This window comes from Pseudopodoces humilis, chromosome 21 (assembly GCF_049639895.1).
Source record: "Pseudopodoces humilis isolate 2021_Gansu_Grassland_sample_001 chromosome 21, ASM4963989v1, whole genome shotgun sequence".
In the NCBI taxonomy this organism is placed as follows: domain Eukaryota; kingdom Metazoa; phylum Chordata; class Aves; order Passeriformes; family Paridae; genus Pseudopodoces; species Pseudopodoces humilis.
The window spans coordinates 9,590,352-9,610,488 of record NC_142220.1 but is presented as its reverse complement, the minus strand read 5'-3'; the positions used below and the strand labels follow the sequence as shown (position 1 = coordinate 9,610,488).

General features: G+C 44.3%; 1 protein-coding gene across 1 annotated transcript; it reads left to right on the top strand.

Moving 5' to 3' along the window:
• The first annotated feature begins 3,069 nt into the window (after positions 1 to 3,069).
• Positions 3,070 to 19,905, top strand: LOC102105341 (myosin heavy chain, skeletal muscle, adult). Its single transcript, XM_088065591.1, has 38 exons — positions 3,070 to 3,319; positions 3,407 to 3,550; positions 3,642 to 3,798; positions 5,442 to 5,469; positions 5,568 to 5,682; positions 5,776 to 5,868; positions 5,996 to 6,059; positions 6,156 to 6,254; positions 6,361 to 6,464; positions 6,563 to 6,701; positions 7,347 to 7,465; positions 7,564 to 7,713; positions 8,281 to 8,451; positions 9,224 to 9,533; positions 9,691 to 9,764; positions 10,647 to 10,734; positions 10,829 to 10,946; positions 11,257 to 11,380; positions 12,005 to 12,141; positions 12,244 to 12,499; positions 13,493 to 13,735; positions 13,847 to 14,023; positions 14,109 to 14,254; positions 14,342 to 14,432; positions 14,521 to 14,910; positions 15,061 to 15,187; positions 15,366 to 15,484; positions 15,943 to 16,139; positions 16,502 to 16,685; positions 16,772 to 16,937; positions 17,111 to 17,235; positions 17,384 to 17,692; positions 17,786 to 17,989; positions 18,257 to 18,382; positions 18,477 to 18,647; positions 18,735 to 18,839; positions 18,982 to 19,077; positions 19,618 to 19,905. The coding sequence occupies exons 1-38, from the start codon at positions 3,113 to 3,115 to the stop codon at positions 19,771 to 19,773; spliced, it is 5,829 nt and encodes a 1,942-aa protein (XP_087921717.1). The 5' UTR covers positions 3,070 to 3,112; the 3' UTR covers positions 19,774 to 19,905.
• Positions 19,906 to 20,137: the final 232 nt, after the last annotated feature.

The following is a 20,137-nucleotide window of genomic DNA, read 5'->3' as shown; positions in this document are numbered from 1 at the left end:
AGCCACAAAAAGAGAACCAAGTCCTGGAATGTCTCTGCTATGAAGAAAGGCTTACTTAGTTGTGGCTGCTCAGCGTGGAGGTGAGAAGGCTCTGTGAAGACCATATTGCAGGTTTTCAATATATAAAGGCAGCTCATAAGAGGGGGAAAGACTTTTTACCTAGGCCTGTGGCCATAGGACAAGGAAAAAAGTTTTAAATTTAAAAGGGTAGATTCTAGTTGGATATAAAAGTGACACTTTTTAAAAAGAGGCCAGTGAGACAGAGCAACAGACTCACCCCAGAATATGGAAATGTCCCATCAATGGAAGTGTCCAAGCTGAGATTGAGTGGGGCTTGGAGCAACCTGATCTAGTCAAAGATATTCCTGCCCACAGCAGTAGTGTTGCACTTCTTTTAAGGCTCCTTCCAGCCCAAACCATTCTGTGATTTGTCCTCTAAATTCTGTGCCTGAGGAAGTCAGAGACTGCGCAGACTCAGGACTTCTGATGCCCCCCTGCAGTCACTGTTTTACACAGGTTGTTTCTGAACTCCTCCTGTTCAGGGCAGAGGGTGTTTCCACCAGCGTCCCCCTACCCTGCACAGGGAGCCCAGGGCTGAGCTCTGATTTAGAACTCCAGAAAGTTGCATGCTCCTCCTTGGAACAAGGTTTCCATGCCTGCACCAGTGCTTGATGTTGGATATCTCCTTGGATCACATTTACTGACCTTGCCCCTCTGCTCTTCACTGGGCTTTACCCACTGAAGTCTTTTAATAATCAAAATGCCAGTGACCAGGAGAGGAACACGTTCAGAACTGACAGTGTTTAAAGCAGCTCAAGTGACAGTGCCCTTTTTCCTAGAACTTGACCACTCATTCTCCAGAACTACTGTCAAATTCCCCCTTTCTCAGGGCATTGCCTACAGCAATGCCACTCCAAAACAAGCAGCACCATGTTGAGAGCTCTTGTTGGATTTGTATGAATTTGTAAGAGTGCAAGATATTTGCAATTTTGGACTGAGGATGTATCAGAGTGCAGAGGGTCCCAGACCAAAGCTGTGTGTGTGAATGTGGGTAGAGTTGTGTTTGGGCAGAGGGCTTGTGAATTTCTTTGGAGCTGTAAGTAGTGAAGGTCTGACATGGTTGAGAGCATTGCTTGGTATACATTGACTATAGGCAAATAAATATTAGCAACATGAGCCTGAGCTCTTTAAGGCATGTTAGCACTTCAAGTTTGTGTCAGATGAAAGGAAGTTTCATTTATATGTATATTATTGACTGTATGTCTACTGGGGGTTGAAAGTATTTCATGGCCTAGGTTACTTTTGCCTCTTAGGCTCTCTTAACTCTTATAAAATCTTTAATAAATTTTGAGAAACAGAAATAATTTTTATATGAATATTTTTCCTATTAATATTTTTATACATTTCTTCTGTATCAGCTCTGTAGCAGAAGCATCAACTTCTTTGCAATCTAAAATTACTTGCAAAAGCTGTATAATTTTCTTTTTTTTTCAGGCCTGAGATATTAAGAATATTTTGTTTGTTTGAAACTATGAAGAATTTTCTGTTATATCACTTATGGCTGACTATGACAATAGTGAACATTCCTCTAGTATGCACATTCTGAATTTTTTTATTTCTGCAAAATACCAAGTGAGGATTTATTCACATACATATTCAATTACTTTTATAGCTAAGGAGTCACATTTCACACTGAAGGCACAAATTGCATGTCCAAACTTGAAACTGTATTTGACCTTGTTCTCTGTTGGATTCTTCTCTAGCTGATATTCCTGGCCCACAATACATCTGGTTTCCCCCTTTTTATTATAATATATAATGAATCACTGAAATAGTTTTAATAATAATTTTTCTTTTGTAGAACTGCCTTTTCTAATGATGTAAAGGCAAGCTCTAAGTTCACAGGACCACATGTAAAAGATACATTACATTATTTCCCTTTCACATTTGCAAAAGTACAGAAATGCCAAAGAATCCCATCTGGATCAAAGATTAAGTTACCTGTAAAGACCATAGAAGAAGCAATAAATCAGACACCCAAGTTTTTTAAGTGCCTTGACTAGTCCAGATTCCAATATTAATAGCCCTGTCAAACTATTTATAGGAAATGTATCCACAGGAACGGTAAGATGCAAAACATTTCTAAATATATCAGGTCAAATGACAATTATGCCATTAGTTAAGTTTACCAGGCAATATTTTGCCAAAGATGGTTTGCCAAAATATATTTTGACAGAAGGAAAAGGAAACATCCAAAGCATCTGCATACCAGAGTCTATAAAAGTCTCTTTGGAGTGCTGTGCCCCGTCTTGACAGAAAATTTCAAGGTAAGTGTTTGGCTCCTGTGAACTGCTGGGCAAAACGTATACCTTTTTAATCCATTTAGCTTCCTATAAGACTTGGATATCCACTTCTGTCATGGACTGACTCTATGAGCAGTAACTTTATTGCAACTTTGAAGGCAGCATGTTTTCCTTCAACTTATATATAAGATCTGGATATCTGTGCAACACAAAATGAGTTGGTTATGTTTTCAAGCAGCAGTGACTTCTGCCACCAAAATCAATAACAAAATTTAACAACTTTTAAGGAACAGGATGAAATCCAAGGGTTTAAGATTTGTGGAAGGGAGAACAGGCAATAGTAACATTTGTATTTGTCATAATACAAGATGAATTATCCAGAGCAAGTAATTTTTAGAAAGCCACTGTTTGCTATCAGAAAAATAATTACTTCAGACACTTTCAGTAGCATTAAATAAAAAAATAAAAAATCAGAGACTCTGTTATGGGAACAGCCAAATTTGCTAGAGTTCACAAAGTTGAAATAATACTGCTAAACTTGACCACATACTGTACACTTAACTGCCGTTCTACATGGTCTCTTAGCTGGATGTCTAAGGATTAATTTCAGAGAGCTATATAAGTATTTTCACCCAAGACTGGGAAGTTTAAATCCAACTTCTGACTTGTTTATACCTACTTTAATATCTGAAAAGACGGAAGTGCAAGAGATCTCCTTTCTTTCACATAAAGATGTTAATTCACTGACACAACATATCTTGTAGCCTGCAGAGGACCCTGCTGACTGTGGCTCCTGAAGAAGTGCAACAATGTCAACTCCAGACGCTGACATGGCCGCCTTTGGCGAGGCGGCTCCTTACCTCCGAAAGTCAGAGAAGGAGAGAATTGAGGCCCAGAACAAACCTTTTGATGCCAAGACATCTGTCTTTGTGGTACATCCAAAGGAGTCCTATGTGAAAGGGAAAATCGAGAGTAAGGATGCAGGGAAGGTCACTGTCAAGACTGAAGGTGGAGAGGTGAATAACTGTAAAATTTACAAATAAAATTTAATTCCCACTCTGGATTCTTAGCTGACATACATGCATCTCTCTATTCTGTGGCAGACCCTGACTGTGAAGGAAGATCAAATCTTCTCCATGAACCCTCCCAAGTATGACAAAATCGAGGACATGGCCATGATGACCCACCTCCACGAACCCGCCGTGCTGTACAACCTCAAAGAGCGTTACGCAGCCTGGATGATCTACGTAAGTGGCAGCAGCAGCTTCCTTTGGGCAGCCTCAGCAACTGCTGGGCCAGGCTCAGGGGAAGCCAACGTGCTGTGTCCCTTCCTCACAGACCTACTCGGGTCTCTTCTGCGTCACTGTCAACCCCTACAAGTGGCTGCCGGTGTACAACCCCGAGGTGGTGTTGGCCTACCGAGGCAAGAAGCGCCAGGAGGCCCCTCCACACATCTTCTCCATCTCTGACAACGCCTATCAGTTCATGCTGACTGGTGAGTTACTTGGTTTTCTTTAAATCACTTGGCTGTGAATATTCAGAAAAGAGAATAAAATTCTTTTTACTGCACAATAGTTCAGTTTAATGTTGCTGTAAAGGTGGATGTTCTGTCATCACTGTAAATAGATTTTTTACTGAACATCATCATTTAGATGAAGTTTATAGAAATCAGTGTTAAAATTTCATGTCCAGTGTATTTGGGATGATATGATTTAACACTGAATATATTGTCAGATTTTCCATTAAAGAAATTGGAATATACTTTAAAGTTCTGCTTTTTCTCAGATGAAAGGATTGTTCTTTGAATGATTTTCTATGCAGAACTGAAAATCACTAGGATGAATTTCTGTAAATAACAGTGTAAAAGGAAAGTACATTCAATGTTGGAGCCAGTGCTTCCTATTGTAGGTTTTCAAAAACTCTGGAAGCAGTCTCAGTCAGAAATTGCAGTGAAATCTGATGGGAAAATTGATAACTTCCTTCCTCCATCTCAGAAAAAATTTCTACTTTTCCATTCATTAATATAAAGGAAAGAAATACCAAAGAAGGGTTGTGACAACTTTTCTAGCATTGTCTAAATATTCAGAATTTTAGTAAAGAGCAGATTGGTCAGAAATATAGATAACAGTATAATAACATGTATTTTAACTTATTAAAAGAAATCTTCTTCCCTCTTTTGTCCCCAATTACTGTATTTAATTCTGTAGCACTCAGAGCATTAAAAATGTTAATTGTAAGAGAATACAATGAAAACAAACAATATTAAATTAATGTTTGATTAGTGTGTCTTATCAGGGTCATATTCATGTAAGTTGTTATATATTTACCCTTGCTGACACCTTCATAAGACATGCAGAAACTCTTTGAGCACAAACCTAGACTCCTCCACTAAGAGTTAGTTCCCAGATGCTTTATAATCTTCAGACTTCATAGAGATTTTTCAGTTTTTATAGTGCAAGGATTTTGTCATTGGAGTCTCAATGGGAGCATAGGTTAAAAAAGCAATCAGGCAAAATTGTGGAAAGCAAACTCAGCTCAAGCTATAGCACAGAAAAATTTCAAATCTAGTTTTGGAAGTACCAATATTTGAATATTCTAGAGCATAGCAGACTACTATGGTAAAGGTCACTACATATTTATGATGTTATTCTAATTTTCTTTAGGAAATAATCAATTGACCAAAACCATAAAAACTATTTAGGACGCTTACTGACTAAGCAAGAGTGGTTGTTCTGATGTAATAAAGTTTATGAGAAGCACATGCTCCAGTTCAATTCAACTTACTGATAGGCCATTTAATCAGCTTAATAATTATTTAATCAGTTTAATAACTCTACAAAATCGATACTTAGTTGGAATAATTTTCATAAATAAAATGAACAGTGTGACCTGAATGGAATATCCAGAAAAAGAAGTGCATGTTTCATCATCTCAGGGTCAAGACATCAGCTTCCCAGCTGAATCTAGGAACATTGAATATTTAAAAGGAAGTAGGAATGAAGGTAGGCAGTTTTATTAATGGAAATATATGCCTATTGCTAGCACACCTTCTAAAAGTCACAGGAACAATTTTATCAATTATATTCATGACACATAATAATAATAATAATAATCTCTTCTTTTCTGCCTCGTTCACAGATCGGGAGAACCAGTCCATCCTGATCACGTATGTACACCCCCTGTGTGGGTCCCTGCGGGGCTGCCCGGTGCCAGGGGACCTCCTGCCTGACCACGCACCCTCTGCTTCTCTCTTGGCTTGGGCAGCGGAGAATCCGGTGCTGGGAAGACTGTGAACACAAAGCGTGTCATCCAGTACTTTGCAACAATTGCAGCCAGTGGGGACAAGAAGAAGGAGGAGCAGACATCAGGCAAAATGCAGGTGAGTTAGTGGACAAATGGTGGGATCAATGCTTTCATCTGTTCCTGTCAGGATGTTTGGAAGGGATAACTAGCAATAATTATCTCCGAGCAGGGAACGCTTGAGGATCAAATCATCAGCGCCAACCCACTGCTGGAGGCCTTTGGAAACGCCAAGACCGTGAGGAACGACAACTCCTCACGCTTTGTGAGTTCTTGCCTTGCATAAAATCTCTCCCCCTGATGGCAACACACGATGCCTGAGCAGTTCTTCATGCAAAGGAGATGCCAGCAGAACACATCCAGCCTGATCTGCTGCTGCTTTTGCTTAACAGGGCAAATTCATCAGAATCCACTTTGGGGCCACAGGCAAACTGGCTTCTGCTGACATTGAAACTTGTAAGACATTCTCCTGGATTGCTCCCATCCCTTCCCCAATTCCCATCTCCATGTCCATTCCCACAAGTGCCTAACTCTTTCTACCTCCCTGGGCAGATCTGCTGGAGAAGTCCAGAGTCACTTTCCAGCTCAAGGCGGAAAGGAGCTACCACATCTTTTATCAGATCATGTCCAACAAGAAGCCAGAGCTAATTGGTAGGAAGCAGCATTATGGCTTTTTGGGGCTGATCACTGAGGAGCTGTTCCCTCTCTCATCTGATTGGCAAAAGTAAGCCTATGCCTTGCCTCTTCCTGCTTTCAGACATGCTCCTCATTACCACCAACCCTTATGATTTCCACTATGTGAGTCAAGGGGAGGTCACTGTCCCCAGCATTGATGACCAGGAGGAGCTGATGGCTACAGATGTGAGTAACACAGCAACGGGGTATCTCCTGGGCATGTCTCAAGGGTGACATCTCTGATCTGCTAAGGACATATTTTGAATTCATTATTTTGACTGCAGAGTGCCATTGACATCCTGGGCTTCACTGCAGATGAGAAAACAGCCATCTACAAGCTGACAGGGGCTGTCATGCACTACGGGAACCTGAAGTTCAAGCAGAAACAACGAGAGGAGCAGGCAGAGCCTGATGGCACTGAAGGTACCAGCAGATTCAGGGGCTGGTTTGTGCCAAGCCCTTCTCTGCCTCCAGAAGCCATATGTTAGCCTCCAGAGGCACACTGCAGTTGCCTGCGTTTCCACTTAAAACATTGAGAATCCAAATTTGCCCACAATCCCCCTAACTGCAGAGGTGCTTTCCTAGTCATAGGAAGTTCCATTATTCTATCCAATGGTGCCTCCCCAAAAACATGCTGCCTGAAGGCAGGAACTTCAATTTCAACACAGGATATCTCTCTTGAAATATGTCTCTTGAAAACCTCCAAGCACTAGGACACCCTGATGGGCAATTGTGATTTTGGTGAAATAACGCCTGCAAGCTGTGCTTCCCAGAAATCCGCTTCCCACAGAAAGAGAATGTGCCTTGCCTTATGTCTTGCTAGAGGCTGTTGTTGTTCTTCTGGGAAATTCCAGGTTTAAGCTCTTCCTATCCAAGCCATACTTGTTCTTTCTTTCAAAGAAGACCATCAGTAGTGGCCAGAATTTGCATTCCTTCACAGGCCTTCTGTGTGAGATGAGAGAAATGTTCTTCCATTCCTAGAACATGAAGAGCAGAGTTGTTCACATCACCTGGATTCTAGAGATTGTCCATAAATGAATGCTTTTCTCTCTCTTTCCACACCTCTAGTGGCTGACAAGGCTGCCTACCTAACGGGCCTAAACTCAGCTGAATTTCTCAAGGCCTTGTGTTACCCCCGAGTCAAGGTTGGGAATGAATATGTGACCAAAGGTCAAAACGTGACACAGGTAACAACTGACACTTGTAAATACGCAGCTGGAAGGACTACATGGGCATTTCTCTTTGTCCCTCAGAGGTAACTGCAGTCCTGTCTCCTCCGCTCTAGGTGAACAATTCAGTGGGTGCCCTGGCAAAGGCAATGTTTGAGAAGATGTTCCTGTGGATGGTTGTTCGCATCAACCAACAGCTGGACACAAAGCAGCCCAGGCAGTACTTCATTGGTGTCCTGGACATTGCTGGCTTTGAGATCTTTGATGTAAGGAGCAAGGATTTGACAGCACAATTAAATGATGGGCAAGGAGGGGTCATGAGGACTCAGACGCACGTAGAGGACTAAGGCTCACACAGTTATGGGCCAAAAGGGTGGATGCTCTTGTAAAGGTAGTGGTATGGGCAAGTTCACACAGCGTTTCCTGTGCTGTGAATGCAGTGATGATGCAAGGACTTGTGTGTCAGAACACAGAAACGTTCAGATTCTTGATCTGAGGCCTGAGAAATTCTTGGGTGGGACACTGAGGAAGTTTCTACTGTCCAGGAGATCAGAGAGCTGACACCATGGAGCTCTTGGGCTTACCAAAGATTTGCAGTTGAGTAGCACAGTGAAAAAGAATTGTAACTTTTGGCTTGACTTGTAAAGTAATAATTAAAATGTCCTTCAAGGAGAGTGAAGGTTAGATTAGAAGGCCTGCTAAGGAAACACATGCTGGTACAGTAGGGTTGGGACGGGTGTCTCAACTTCAAACAGCCTTTGGGGAGTGGCAGGAAATACCTGTGGGTTTTGGCACGCCTTGAGAACCTGTGCACCTTTCCTTGCTTTGGGCAGTTCAACAGCTTTGAGCAGCTGTGCATCAACTTCACCAATGAGAAACTGCAACAGTTCTTCAACCACCACATGTTCGTGCTTGAGCAGGAGGAGTACAAGAAGGAGGGGATTGAATGGGAGTTCATTGACTTTGGCATGGACCTGGCTGCCTGCATTGAGCTCATTGAGAAGGTACCTTTCCCATGCAAGTATAAAATGGCTGTTGGGATTCTGTGAATATTCTGAGGCACAGTCAGCTCAGAAAGAATCCACAGCCAGACATGTAGCATCAGTTAAGGAAAATATTTTGCACTGAGTTTTATTTTAGCCTGGGGAGGAGAAATGGGGAAATGTACATGTGTGTGATCAGTCTGAATCATCGGGTCTTCAAACATGGAAAAGTAGCCTGGACTTCCACCAACAGACTTCTAAAACCAAACCTGATTCAGTCTCCTTTTCTTCCTTCTCCAAAGGCTCAAATCCAAAGTCTACAGAAAAATCTGAGAAATAAATCTCCTATCACCTGATCTCCACAAATTATGGAGCCCCTTGTTCTCCCCATTATTTTTCTCTTTACCATTGCTCTCCCAGTTCTTCACTAATTCTCATGTGAACTGGACAGTCCTTCCTACCAGTTCCATGAAGACAGGCTGCAGGGAGGCAAGGGACAGCAGAAATAAACCCCTTGATTGAGAACAACTCCTGGCGAACCTAGGCTTTCATCCAGGCTGAGGTGCTGCCAACAGCACAACCAACCTTTGATGTTCATAGCACAGGCTTCTTGTCAGTGTCATAGAATGACAGAAGGGTTTGGGTGGGATGGGACCATAAAGAACATTTTGTTCCAATCCCTGACCATGGTGGGAGGACTTCTTCCTCTAGACCAGGCAGGTGAACGCCCCATCCATAGTAATATTGAACATTTCCATTCAAATCTTTCCTTGTTACTTGTGATTTCTCTCAGCCCATGGGCATCTTCTCCATCCTGGAAGAGGAGTGCATGTTCCCCAAGGCAACTGACACCTCTTTCAAGAACAAGCTCTATGACCAGCACCTGGGCAAATCCAACAACTTCCAGAAGCCCAAGCCTGGCAAAGGCAAGGCTGAGGCCCACTTCTCCCTGGTGCACTACGCTGGCACAGTGGACTACAACATCTCTGGCTGGCTGGAGAAGAACAAGGACCCTCTGAATGAAACTGTCATTGGGCTGTACCAGAAATCATCTGTGAAGACCCTGGCTTTACTTTTTGCTTCTTATGGTGGAGCTGATGCTGGTCAGTTTTATGAAAACTGTATTTTTAATGTAGGACAAACTTTTCTCAGAATGAAAGCAGCAAAGGCTAGAAATAAAACGTGGCTTTGCATTCTGTAGTAACCAATACATATTGTCCGTATTATTAAACGTTTTTTTTTCTTTTATTTTATTTTCAGATGCTGGTGGTGGTGGCAAGAAGGGAGGCAAGAAGAAGGGTTCTTCTTTCCAGACTGTCTCAGCTCTTTTCAGGGTAATTAGAGTATTCGTTATCTCTTTGAAGATGGAAAGCATTTTCATTCTGAATCGTATAGGTCTGTTTCCATTTTGGATATAACTCTTGCTATCCTTTAAAATCCTTCCCTTTCCATCCTTGGAACTTACAGAATATTCCTTTTCTAATGCCATGCTCTTTTTTAAATATTCCACAAAAATATCTGAAGGGCTAAGTTCACCTACTTAGATGGGAGTGACTAACTTAATAGCTAACTTCCTTAAAATCCTCTCTGCTGCATTCAGGTATATTTCCTAGATTTTTTTATGTCTCTAGACAGATTTTCAGTACTGACTGACAGTAACATTTTAAAAAAAATAATAGATAAAACATAAAAATCAAAAGAAATTACCTCTAGATTACAGCATTTTAAGACAGTGACTTGATTTCTATGTGGAAAAAGAGGGAAGGTTAAATTTTCAGTTTTCCATTTCTCAAAGTTTGAGACTGAATTACTATTAAAAGGGTAATTTTATACGGACTATAAACGTATCCCCTCCATTTAGAAACAACTTACTTAGCTGACAAATCAGATGCTAGTCAAGCTTGATCAAGAGTATGTCATTTATATAAGATTCCCAACAGTATACCACAAGAATTACCGATTTAAAGGAACACTGTGAGATGATACCCCTGTATTCAAATGAGGAGGTCAAGGAAATGTAACACTAACCATTATTCTATAAAAGAATTTCAAAACCAAATTTTGGGAGCCTTCAGCTTCCAATTTTCCTTTTGGGAGTTCTGCAAGTTGTTTTAGAGAAGAATGATATGCGTCTTGAAACACCAATTTGATACTTCCACTGTTAAGATTCCTATGCTTACACTTAAAAATGAAAACTTCATTTCATGATCTCACAGGAGAATTTGAACAAGCTGATGGCCAACTTGAGAAGCACTCACCCCCATTTTGTACGGTGCATCATCCCAAATGAAACTAAAACACCTGGTAAGGCAAGCCAAGAGGAGGAAAGCTTGAGCAGCAGAAGCTCTTCTCCTGAGTGTCAAACAGCAGGGTAGTCACTAACGGTGATCTTTGTCAGGTGCCATGGAGCACGAGCTGGTGCTGCACCAGCTGCGCTGTAACGGCGTGCTGGAAGGGATCAGGATTTGCAGGAAAGGGTTCCCCAGCAGAGTCCTATATGCTGACTTCAAACAGAGGTAAGAGCTCTGCATCTCTCTGACCATTCAGACCAAGCTGAAGAGCCTGATCATTATAATATACTTTGAACTTTTTATTTTAAATTAGTACTGATTAATATAGATGTTTCACCGTCAGTTTATGATGATGTGGCAGAGCTGAGATCAGGATTGTTTTGTACTTAGAATTACTATTAAAAACATTTCCCATATTCTGTCCTGAGAGGATGAACCGTCTCCAGGCATGAGACTGGTTCAATGATACAGACTGAAAAGTTCTGGTAGTGGTTTCAACAATTGTGATTTCTTCATGTTTTGTTTCCTTTTGCAGATACAGAGTACTTAATGCCAGTGCTATCCCAGAGGGACAGTTCATGGACAACAAGAAGGCTTCAGAGAAGCTCCTTGGGTCCATTGATGTAGACCATACCCAGTACAAATTTGGTCACACCAAGGTAAAAGCAAGACCTGTGTTAAAAGTTTGTCAAAAGCAGTAAGAGTGGGCTCTGTCAGGGGCTCAGGCACAGCACAATAACATAACAGAGCTGCCAGACTAGGGGCTGCTATCAGTGGCACTCAGTCAAGGCAAGTGAGGATGGTAGCCAGATTCAACCAGGACTCCACACCATCAGTCAGTAAAGTTTGTTACAATAAGGATGGTTGAAGCCATAAAACCTTGGTTTTCAAGATTTGTCAGGGTCAGATATAGGTAGGCTAAAAAGGCAAGGCCCTAGTCATTAATTCATGGACATACCCATAGCAGTGAGACTGGTTTAACATCAGCCCAGGAATTAAGTTAATAGGTCATGGTAGAGCTCACTGGTGTCCATAACCAGGCACAGGAGTGGTTGAGGCTGTGGCTGAACTGGAAACCAGTATTTATGACACATAGTTCAGACGAAGACTGAATGCTTAGGGCTGAGATTATGGGAAGTTCTAAGCCCTTAGACAGAGGATTTGGGAGAGGGCCCAAGGTTATACTGATCATGGCCATTACAGACTTTCAGCAATCTGAATGACTTTGTGCTTCTGTTCTGTCCTACATCACAATGACATGGTGCAACATTACCTTTCTCAAGGTGTTCTTCAAAGCTGGCTTGCTGGGACTCCTGGAAGAGATGAGAGATGACAAGTTGGCAGAAATCATCACTCGCACACAAGCCAGATGCAGGGGCTTCCTGATGAGAGTGGAGTATAAGAAAATGGTGGAGAGGAGGTAGATATTTCTCATATTTAGTTGATATTCATGGTACTTTACTGATGAAGGTTAAATGAATCACACCAAAGCCATGTAATAACTGCTTGAAATTAATTTCAGGGAGTCCATCTTCTGCATCCAGTACAACGTTCGTTCATTCATGAATGTCAAACACTGGCCATGGATGAAGCTGTTCTTCAAGATCAAGCCCTTGCTGAAGAGTGCAGAGTCTGAGAAGGAAATGGCCAACATGAAGGAAGAGTTTGAGAAAACCAAGGAAGAACTTGCAAAGTCTGAGGCAAAGCGGAAGGAGTTGGAGGAGAAAATGGTGGCCTTGGTGCAGGAGAAAAATGACCTGCAGCTTCAAGTGCAGGCAGTGAGTATCACTGTTCATTTTTCCCTGGAAAAAGAATGATATACTGTCAGAATGTGTCTTGTCCTGCACAGAGTCTCACAGGAATTAACAAGTGGTAGAAAACAGTCTAAATCACACACTGTGAGGCACTCTAATGTTGAGTCAACAGGCAATGGCAGGGGCATAGTGAGATTCCTGGCAGACCCACGTGGCACTCACCATTGCAGTTGTCTGAGGAAAGAGCCATGTAGCACCAGCCAATGTGTATTGAACAGCTGAGAACTTGAAGCTGGAAGGGAAATATCTCAACTCTCAGAGCAGTGCTGTTGTCTAACACAGTAAAGGCAAACCTGAGAAAGACTTTTCCTACTTACAGCTACACAAGAAAGCCTTGATTATTTTCAGAAACATGGATACTTCCCATTTAAATTCAAATAGGACAAGGGAGTTTATTAATAGCCAATTAAATGATCAGCTACTTACCACAAAAGATCTTAGACATGGCCTGGAAAGAAGCCACAGAGGTAGTTGATAGGCCAGAAGTCTATTGGCCATGCAGCCTGTAGAAAAGTGATACATTTCTTTCGCAAAAAAAGTATTCTCAGAAATTTTAAAGCCTCTAAATAACAAATATTTTAAGGCTTTGTTGAGACAACTAAGAATAAAAAGTGAGTAGATACAATTTCTGTGAGAATAAAAACATATTCCAAGCCCTTGCTCATGATGAAAATAGAAATTGAATTAGAATATTTTATTCTGCATTAGTGATTCTTCTATGAGGCATTCTCATAGAAAAGTGCCCTGGGAGACAAATTTAGGAGACACAAAAACTTTGGAATAAATATTAATTCCAAATTAATAGGTTTACTAGTAGACACCACTCAAGATACTTCTGTTGCTGGACTTTAAGGTCAGGTTCAGCTGCTACTTAAAAACCCACCTACTCTGAGTTAAAAAGGCAGAACACAGAAAGTTCAGAATATTAAACCCCATTAAATTCTGTCTCCCCATCAGGAAGCAGACAGCTTGGCTGATGCTGAGGAACGGTGTGACCAGCTCATCAAAACCAAAATACAGCTGGAAGCCAAAATTAAGGAGGTGACTGAAAGGGCAGAGGATGAAGAGGAAATAAATGCTGAGCTGACAGCCAAGAAGAGGAAACTGGAGGATGAATGTTCAGAGCTGAAGAAAGATATTGATGACCTTGAGCTAACACTGGCCAAGGTGGAGAAGGAAAAACACGCCACAGAAAACAAGGTATGAGTTAGAACCTGTTACTTGCACTCCAGAAAATGGGTTGAGAACTTCTTTATTACAGAACTTCTGTATCTATTTCCTTTATTTACATTTGTTCCCTTCTTCCTAAAGGTGAAAAACCTGACTGAGGAGATGGCAGCACTGGATGAGACCATCGCCAAGCTGACCAAAGAGAAGAAAGCCCTCCAAGAGGCCCATCAGCAGACCCTGGATGACCTGCAGGTAGAGGAGGACAAAGTCAATACTCTGACCAAAGCCAAGACCAAGCTGGAACAGCAAGTGGATGATGTAAGCACACAGACACAGAGCAGGAACAGGACAGGTATGGAGCCTGAGCTGGCAGGTAGAGCACTGAAGGTCTTGTTGTGTTTAGCTGGAAGGGTCCCTGGAGCAAGAGAAGAAACTGCGCATGGACCTGGAGAGAGCAAAGAGGAAACTGGAAGGAGACCTGAAGCTGGCCCAGGACAGCATCATGGATTTGGAGAATGATAAGCAGCAGCTGGATGAGAAACTGAAGAAGTAAGTGTGGCTCTGGGGCACCTGAGTGCTGGGCTGGACCACTTGTCTTCTTCCTTTGAGCTCTAACACGGTTCACTTGGCCCAAAGGAAAGACTTTGAAATCAGCCAGATCCAGAGCAAGATTGAGGATGAACAAGCCTTGGGCATGCAATTTCAGAAGAAAATCAAGGAGCTGCAGGCAAGTCTCTGCTCCTTCCCCTCCCTTGCTCAGGCTCAGCTCAGGCAGGAGGAGGGCACGGGTGTGAAGGGTCCCTCCTGTTCTGCAGGCCCGCATTGAGGAGCTGGAGGAGGAAATTGAGGCAGAGCGAACCTCTCGCGCTAAAGCAGAGAAGCATCGGGCTGACCTGTCCAGGGAGCTGGAGGAGATCAGCGAGCGCCTGGAGGAAGCAGGAGGGGCCACAGCAGCTCAGGTGGAGATGAACAAGAAGCGTGAGGCAGAGTTCCAGAAGATGCGGCGGGACCTGGAAGAGGCCACGCTGCAGCACGAAGCCACGGCTGCCGCCCTGCGCAAGAAGCACGCGGACAGCACCGCTGAGCTGGGGGAGCAGATCGACAACCTGCAACGTGTGAAGCAGAAGCTGGAGAAGGAGAAGAGTGAGCTGAAGATGGAGATTGATGACTTGGCCAGCAACATGGAGTCTGTCTCCAAAGCCAAGGTATGGAACTGCAGGAGAAAATGCTCACAGGGACAAAGTGGGGCACAAAAGCTGCCACTTCCAGACATTCCCAGAAACAAAATCCCCACTGTGACAATAAGGTGGAGTGCAGAGCATCATCTCTTTTCCCTTCCTGTGTTTCCTCTCTAGGCCAACCTGGAGAAGATGTGCCGCACACTGGAAGATCAGCTGAGTGAGCTTAAAACAAAGGAGGAGCAAAATCAGCGCATGATCAATGACCTCAATACTCAAAGAGCTCGTCTGCAGACAGAGTCAGGTGAGACATCCTCATCCCTGAAGTTCAATGGCAGGACCTGCATGCCCTGAGCATGAAAGAGGGTGCAAGGTAGCAGCTGGTATAAGCTCTCCAGGCCATTCCTGGTTATGTGGCTTTACCGGCAGAAGATGTCATAAGAGGAACAGAGTGCATCCTTTTTTCCCTTTCCCTTTTGTAGGTGAATATTCCCGCCAGGTGGAGGAGAAAGATGCTCTGATTTCTCAGCTGTCTAGGGGCAAGCAAGGATTTACCCAACAGATTGAGGAACTCAAGAGACATCTAGAGGAAGAAATCAAGGTCGGGATGTACCCTACTGTACACAGCCTCTATCACCCCAAAAGCATCTGGAAAATCCTGTCTGACACTTGACTGCTTCAGAGTTCTATCCCCAAACACACGTAGGGTTGGAGGGAACAGCTCTAATGCACAATCCTTCACTCTTCAACTAGAGAGGAAGGAAGCAGGATGCTTAATGTGCTGGAAGAAGTCATCCACATGAGATTCTTCCAGGAGGTTCTGATGATTCTCTCCAAGACACCATTCAGCCACACGTTTACACAAACAGCAGATTACGGTCCCAAGAGGAGGTGTCACTAATGCGTCATGATGCTCCCGAATGTGTCCATGAGGGCTTCCTCAGCTCCAAGCCCTGCATTTGCCCAGTTAGAGTTTCATTCCATTTTAACTGTCAAGTTACACAGTCAGGAGACATTTCAAGATAAGTATTCAGGTTACCTAAACCAATGTCCCTACAGGCCAAGAATGCCCTGGCCCACGCCCTGCAGTCCGCTCGCCACGACTGTGACTTGCTCCGGGAACAATATGAGGAGGAGCAGGAGGCCAAGGGGGAGCTGCAGAGAGCCATGTCCAAGGCCAACAGCGAGGTGGCTCAGTGGAGAACCAAATACGAGACAGACGCCATTCAGCGCACGGAGGAGCTCGAGGAGGCCAAGTATGTGGGGAAGCAGGATGAAAAATGATGGGAAAAGATGGAAACTGGTCAAGGGAAATTGGAATCTCTGAGAGTGGGTTCAGACAAGAGTGAGACGAAGGCAACAATATACTGTCTTTGTTAACAAAAAGGAGCAAGGTAGGGAGAAAAAAAATGTATATTGAACGGGAAAACAGGCTTTAGAAATGCTAAGACAAGAGTAATCCTCCATAGGTGACCGGACACAGCAAAAGATATATCATTTTTGTATCTGTGAAAAGTGCTTGGCTCACATCCTCAATGTGACAAACTGCCCTCTTATGAGGTTGTAGAACTGACTCCTTTCCAAGCTCTAACGTGGCACTGTGCTTCTCTCCTCCCAGGAAGAAGCTGGCCCAGCGTCTGCAGGATGCAGAGGAACATGTTGAGGCTGTCAATGCCAAATGTGCCTCCCTGGAAAAGACAAAGCAGAGGCTGCAGAATGAAGTGGAGGACCTGATGATTGATGTGGAGAGATCCAATGCTGCCTGTGCTGCTCTGGATAAGAAGCAGAAGAACTTTGACAAGGTCTTTTGGCCTCCAGCACCAGCACTCCTGGCCAGAGCATGCCCCTGTGATGGTCACAGCCCGACTCACACCCCGTTTCTCTTCAGATCCTGGCAGAATGGAAGCAGAAGTATGAGGAAACACAGGCTGAGCTGGAGGCCTCGCAGAAGGAGTCGCGCTCTCTGAGCACGGAGCTGTTCAAGATGAAGAATGCCTATGAGGAGTCCTTGGACCACCTGGAAACAATGAAGCGGGAGAACAAGAACTTGCAGCGTAAGTCCCTGGCCCTCTGCTCCCCTCACTGGCCTTTCTCACCATCAGCCATGACCACCATTGTTCATGGGTCTGTGCCTGCAGATCTGCAGAGGTGTCTGTCACCTTGGTGGGACAGGATCCTTCCCATTCTGCTCTGTGCCTGACCATGCCATTGATCTTTGTTCCCACAGAGGAGATTTCTGACCTCACGGAGCAGATTGCAGAAGGAGGGAAGGCAATTCATGAGCTGGAGAAAGTGAAGAAGCAGATTGAGCAGGAGAAATCTGAACTGCAAGCCTCCCTGGAGGAAGCTGAGGTACATACAAGGCTAATCAGTTATGGCCCGACCAAGAGTGTGGGTGTAGTTCTTTGGAGAGATAGCAGGGAAGCAATCCTACCTTTCATGTGGAAGTGCAAAAAAGATTACTTAGAAAGTAAGACACTCTTCATGCTGAATTGTGCAGGCCTCCCTGGAACATGAGGAGGGGAAGATCCTGCGCCTGCAGCTTGAGCTCAACCAAGTGAAGTCTGAGATTGACAGGAAGATAGCAGAGAAAGATGAGGAGATTGACCAGCTGAAGAGGAACCACCTCAGAATTGTGGACTCCATGCAGAGCACTCTGGATGCTGAGATCAGGAGCAGGAATGAAGCCCTCAGGCTGAAGAAGAAGATGGAGGGAGACCTGAATGAGATGGAGATTCAGCTGAGCCATGCAAACCGCCAGGCTGCAGAGGCACAGAAGAACCTGAGAAACACTCAGGCAGTGCTGAAGGTTTGTTCAGGAAAGCTACAGAAAGAGACATTAGTTCTCTGACATTTTTGCCACAGAACTGATGCCTGGTAATTTCTGTGGTCTCTCTTTCAGGACACTCAGCTGCACCTGGATGATGCTCTCAGGACACAGGATGACCTGAAGGAGCAGGTGGCCATGGTGGAGCGCAGAGCAAACCTGCTGCAGGCTGAAGTTGAGGAGCTCCGGGCAGCCCTGGAGCAGACGGAGCGCTCGAGGAAGCTGGCTGAGCAGGAGCTTCTGGATGCCACTGAACGTGCCCAGCTCCTCCACACCCAGGTCAGGCTCTGCTGGAAACTGTTCCCATTCACAAATGATAACAAAGAATTAAATTGTTATTCATCTTGTAAGTGATGCCTGTGTAAACATTTGAAGAAGTGTGCTGCAATATGTCCCCTCCAGACAGCCCTCAAGATCTGGTTTACTGCTCTGGTGCTACAGAAATCTCTTGCACTAAAGACTTTCCTAAACTCTGCCTGCATTTTTGGGCCTTGATGTGGAGGCAATTGGCCTGACAGTAGGAATCCTGTCTTTCCTGTTGCACAGAACACCAGCCTGATCAACACCAAGAAGAAGCTGGAAACGGACATTTCCCAGATCCAGAGTGAAATGGAGGACACCATCCAGGAAGCCCGCAATGCTGAGGAGAAGGCCAAGAAGGCCATCACAGATGTGAGTTGGGCACTTCTGACATTGCTGATGATGAATGTAGTCTCCCGCAGATATGTCCAGTCCCAAAATGGCTTTGACCCTTTGCTCCAATCAGGCGGCCATGATGGCAGAAGAGCTGAAGAAGGAGCAGGACACCAGTGCCCACCTGGAGAGGATGAAGAAGAACCTGGACCAGACAGTGAAGGACCTGCAGCACCGTCTGGAAGAGGCTGAGCAGCTGGCACTGAAGGGAGGGAAGAAACAACTTCAGAAGCTGGAGGCCAGGGTGTGTAGGGCTGGGGGTGTGCCTGAGTGAGCGTGTCCTTGCAGAGACATTGTCAGGGAAGCTGCAGGGATGGGTTTGTCCTTGCAGGTGCGGGAGCTAGAAGGGGAGGTTGATGCTGAGCAGAAGCGCAGCGCTGAAGCCGTGAAGGGCGTGCGCAAGTACGAGCGGAGGGTGAAGGAACTGACCTACCAGGTAAGGCAGGAGGGCTCCTGCTCTCACACGGTTTTCTCACAGCAAGGCACATTTTACACACACCATCCCCAAGGGGAATTGTTAAACTCATGTGATGCAGGATCAAGAATTGACTCTCTTTCCTGTTTGCCAAACATTCTAGTCTGAGGAAGACAGGAAGAATGTCCTGAGGCTGCAGGATCTGGTGGACAAGCTGCAAATGAAAGTGAAATCCTACAAGAGACAAGCTGAGGAGGCTGTAAGTATTGCTTGGAGAATGGGCAAAGGCCACATTCCGTTGGGGCAGAACACACATTGAATGAGGGTGAATACCTGGAGAGGGCTATGAAGGAAACTCCCAAGTCACAATTGTCTTAGTAATGTTCATTAAGAGAAGTGGTGCAGCCTGTTTCACACAGGAGGCCAGAATAAACAAATCCAGGGGCCACACCCACTGACTGACAAGTTCCTGAATCTCTACTAGTAATCAGCAGCAGAAGGCTTCAGGGTCTTCGCAAGGCCACTAAGTCACACTGACAATTGGGCAGGAAGAAGTTGGAGGGTAACTCCAGGAATGATAAATCAAAGGGGTGAAATTGCTCCTCACGTGTGACACAGTCCTGGTGAAGCTTGTCCCAGTAGGATCCTGAAAAGGGGAGGATGAGGAGCTCTGTGTGAGGCTGGTGTGTGAGCACTGGTGGGAGGGGGATGGAGAGTTGCAGCCCCATAAGGCTGACTTGCAGCAGGAGTGAAACCCTTGTCCTGTGCTCCTGAGCCCTGACTCCCTTTCCCCACACAGGAGGAGCTGTCCAATGTGAACCTCTCCAAGTTCCGCAAGATCCAGCACGAGCTGGAGGAAGCCGAGGAGCGGGCTGACATTGCAGAGTCACAGGTCAACAAGCTCCGAGTGAAGAGCCGGGACATGCATGGCAAGAAGATAGAAGAGGAAGAGTGAGGATGTCACGAGGCAGCAAAGTGACCTGAGGGATGCACAAAATGTGAACCCTCTGTCACTTCCTTCTTCCAGATTTGATATTTTCAACTATCTCAAGACATAGGGAATAAAGTGTAGATTTATTTGCATTCACTCCATGAGCATTAGTTTTCATTTGATTTTGTTTTTTTATGGATGAGATCTGTATCACCATTAGGCTTTGGGCATAGTTTTGCTGTATAAAATCTTTGTGTAGCTTTGTGGTGGTACAGCTTTTTATCTTCTAATTTCCAAATGATTATCCCTTCTATCATATTTTGCCAATGATCAAAGAAACTTCTTACTCACATAAATAAGCCTTAAAGACTCAGAGTTAAAGAGATAA

Bases quoted from the DNA above. Each gene is read 5' to 3' on its own strand.
- LOC102105341 (XM_088065591.1), top strand. From the start codon at position 3,113: ATGTCAACTCCAGACGCTGACATGGCCGCCTTTGGCGAGGCGGCTCCT. The intron at 3,320-3,406 runs GTGAATAACTGT...ATTCTGTGGCAG, and splicing joins TCAAGACTGAAGGTGGAGAG to ACCCTGACTGTGAAGGAAGA. The intron at 18,840-18,981 runs GTAAGGCAGGAG...CAAACATTCTAG, and splicing joins TGAAGGAACTGACCTACCAG to TCTGAGGAAGACAGGAAGAA.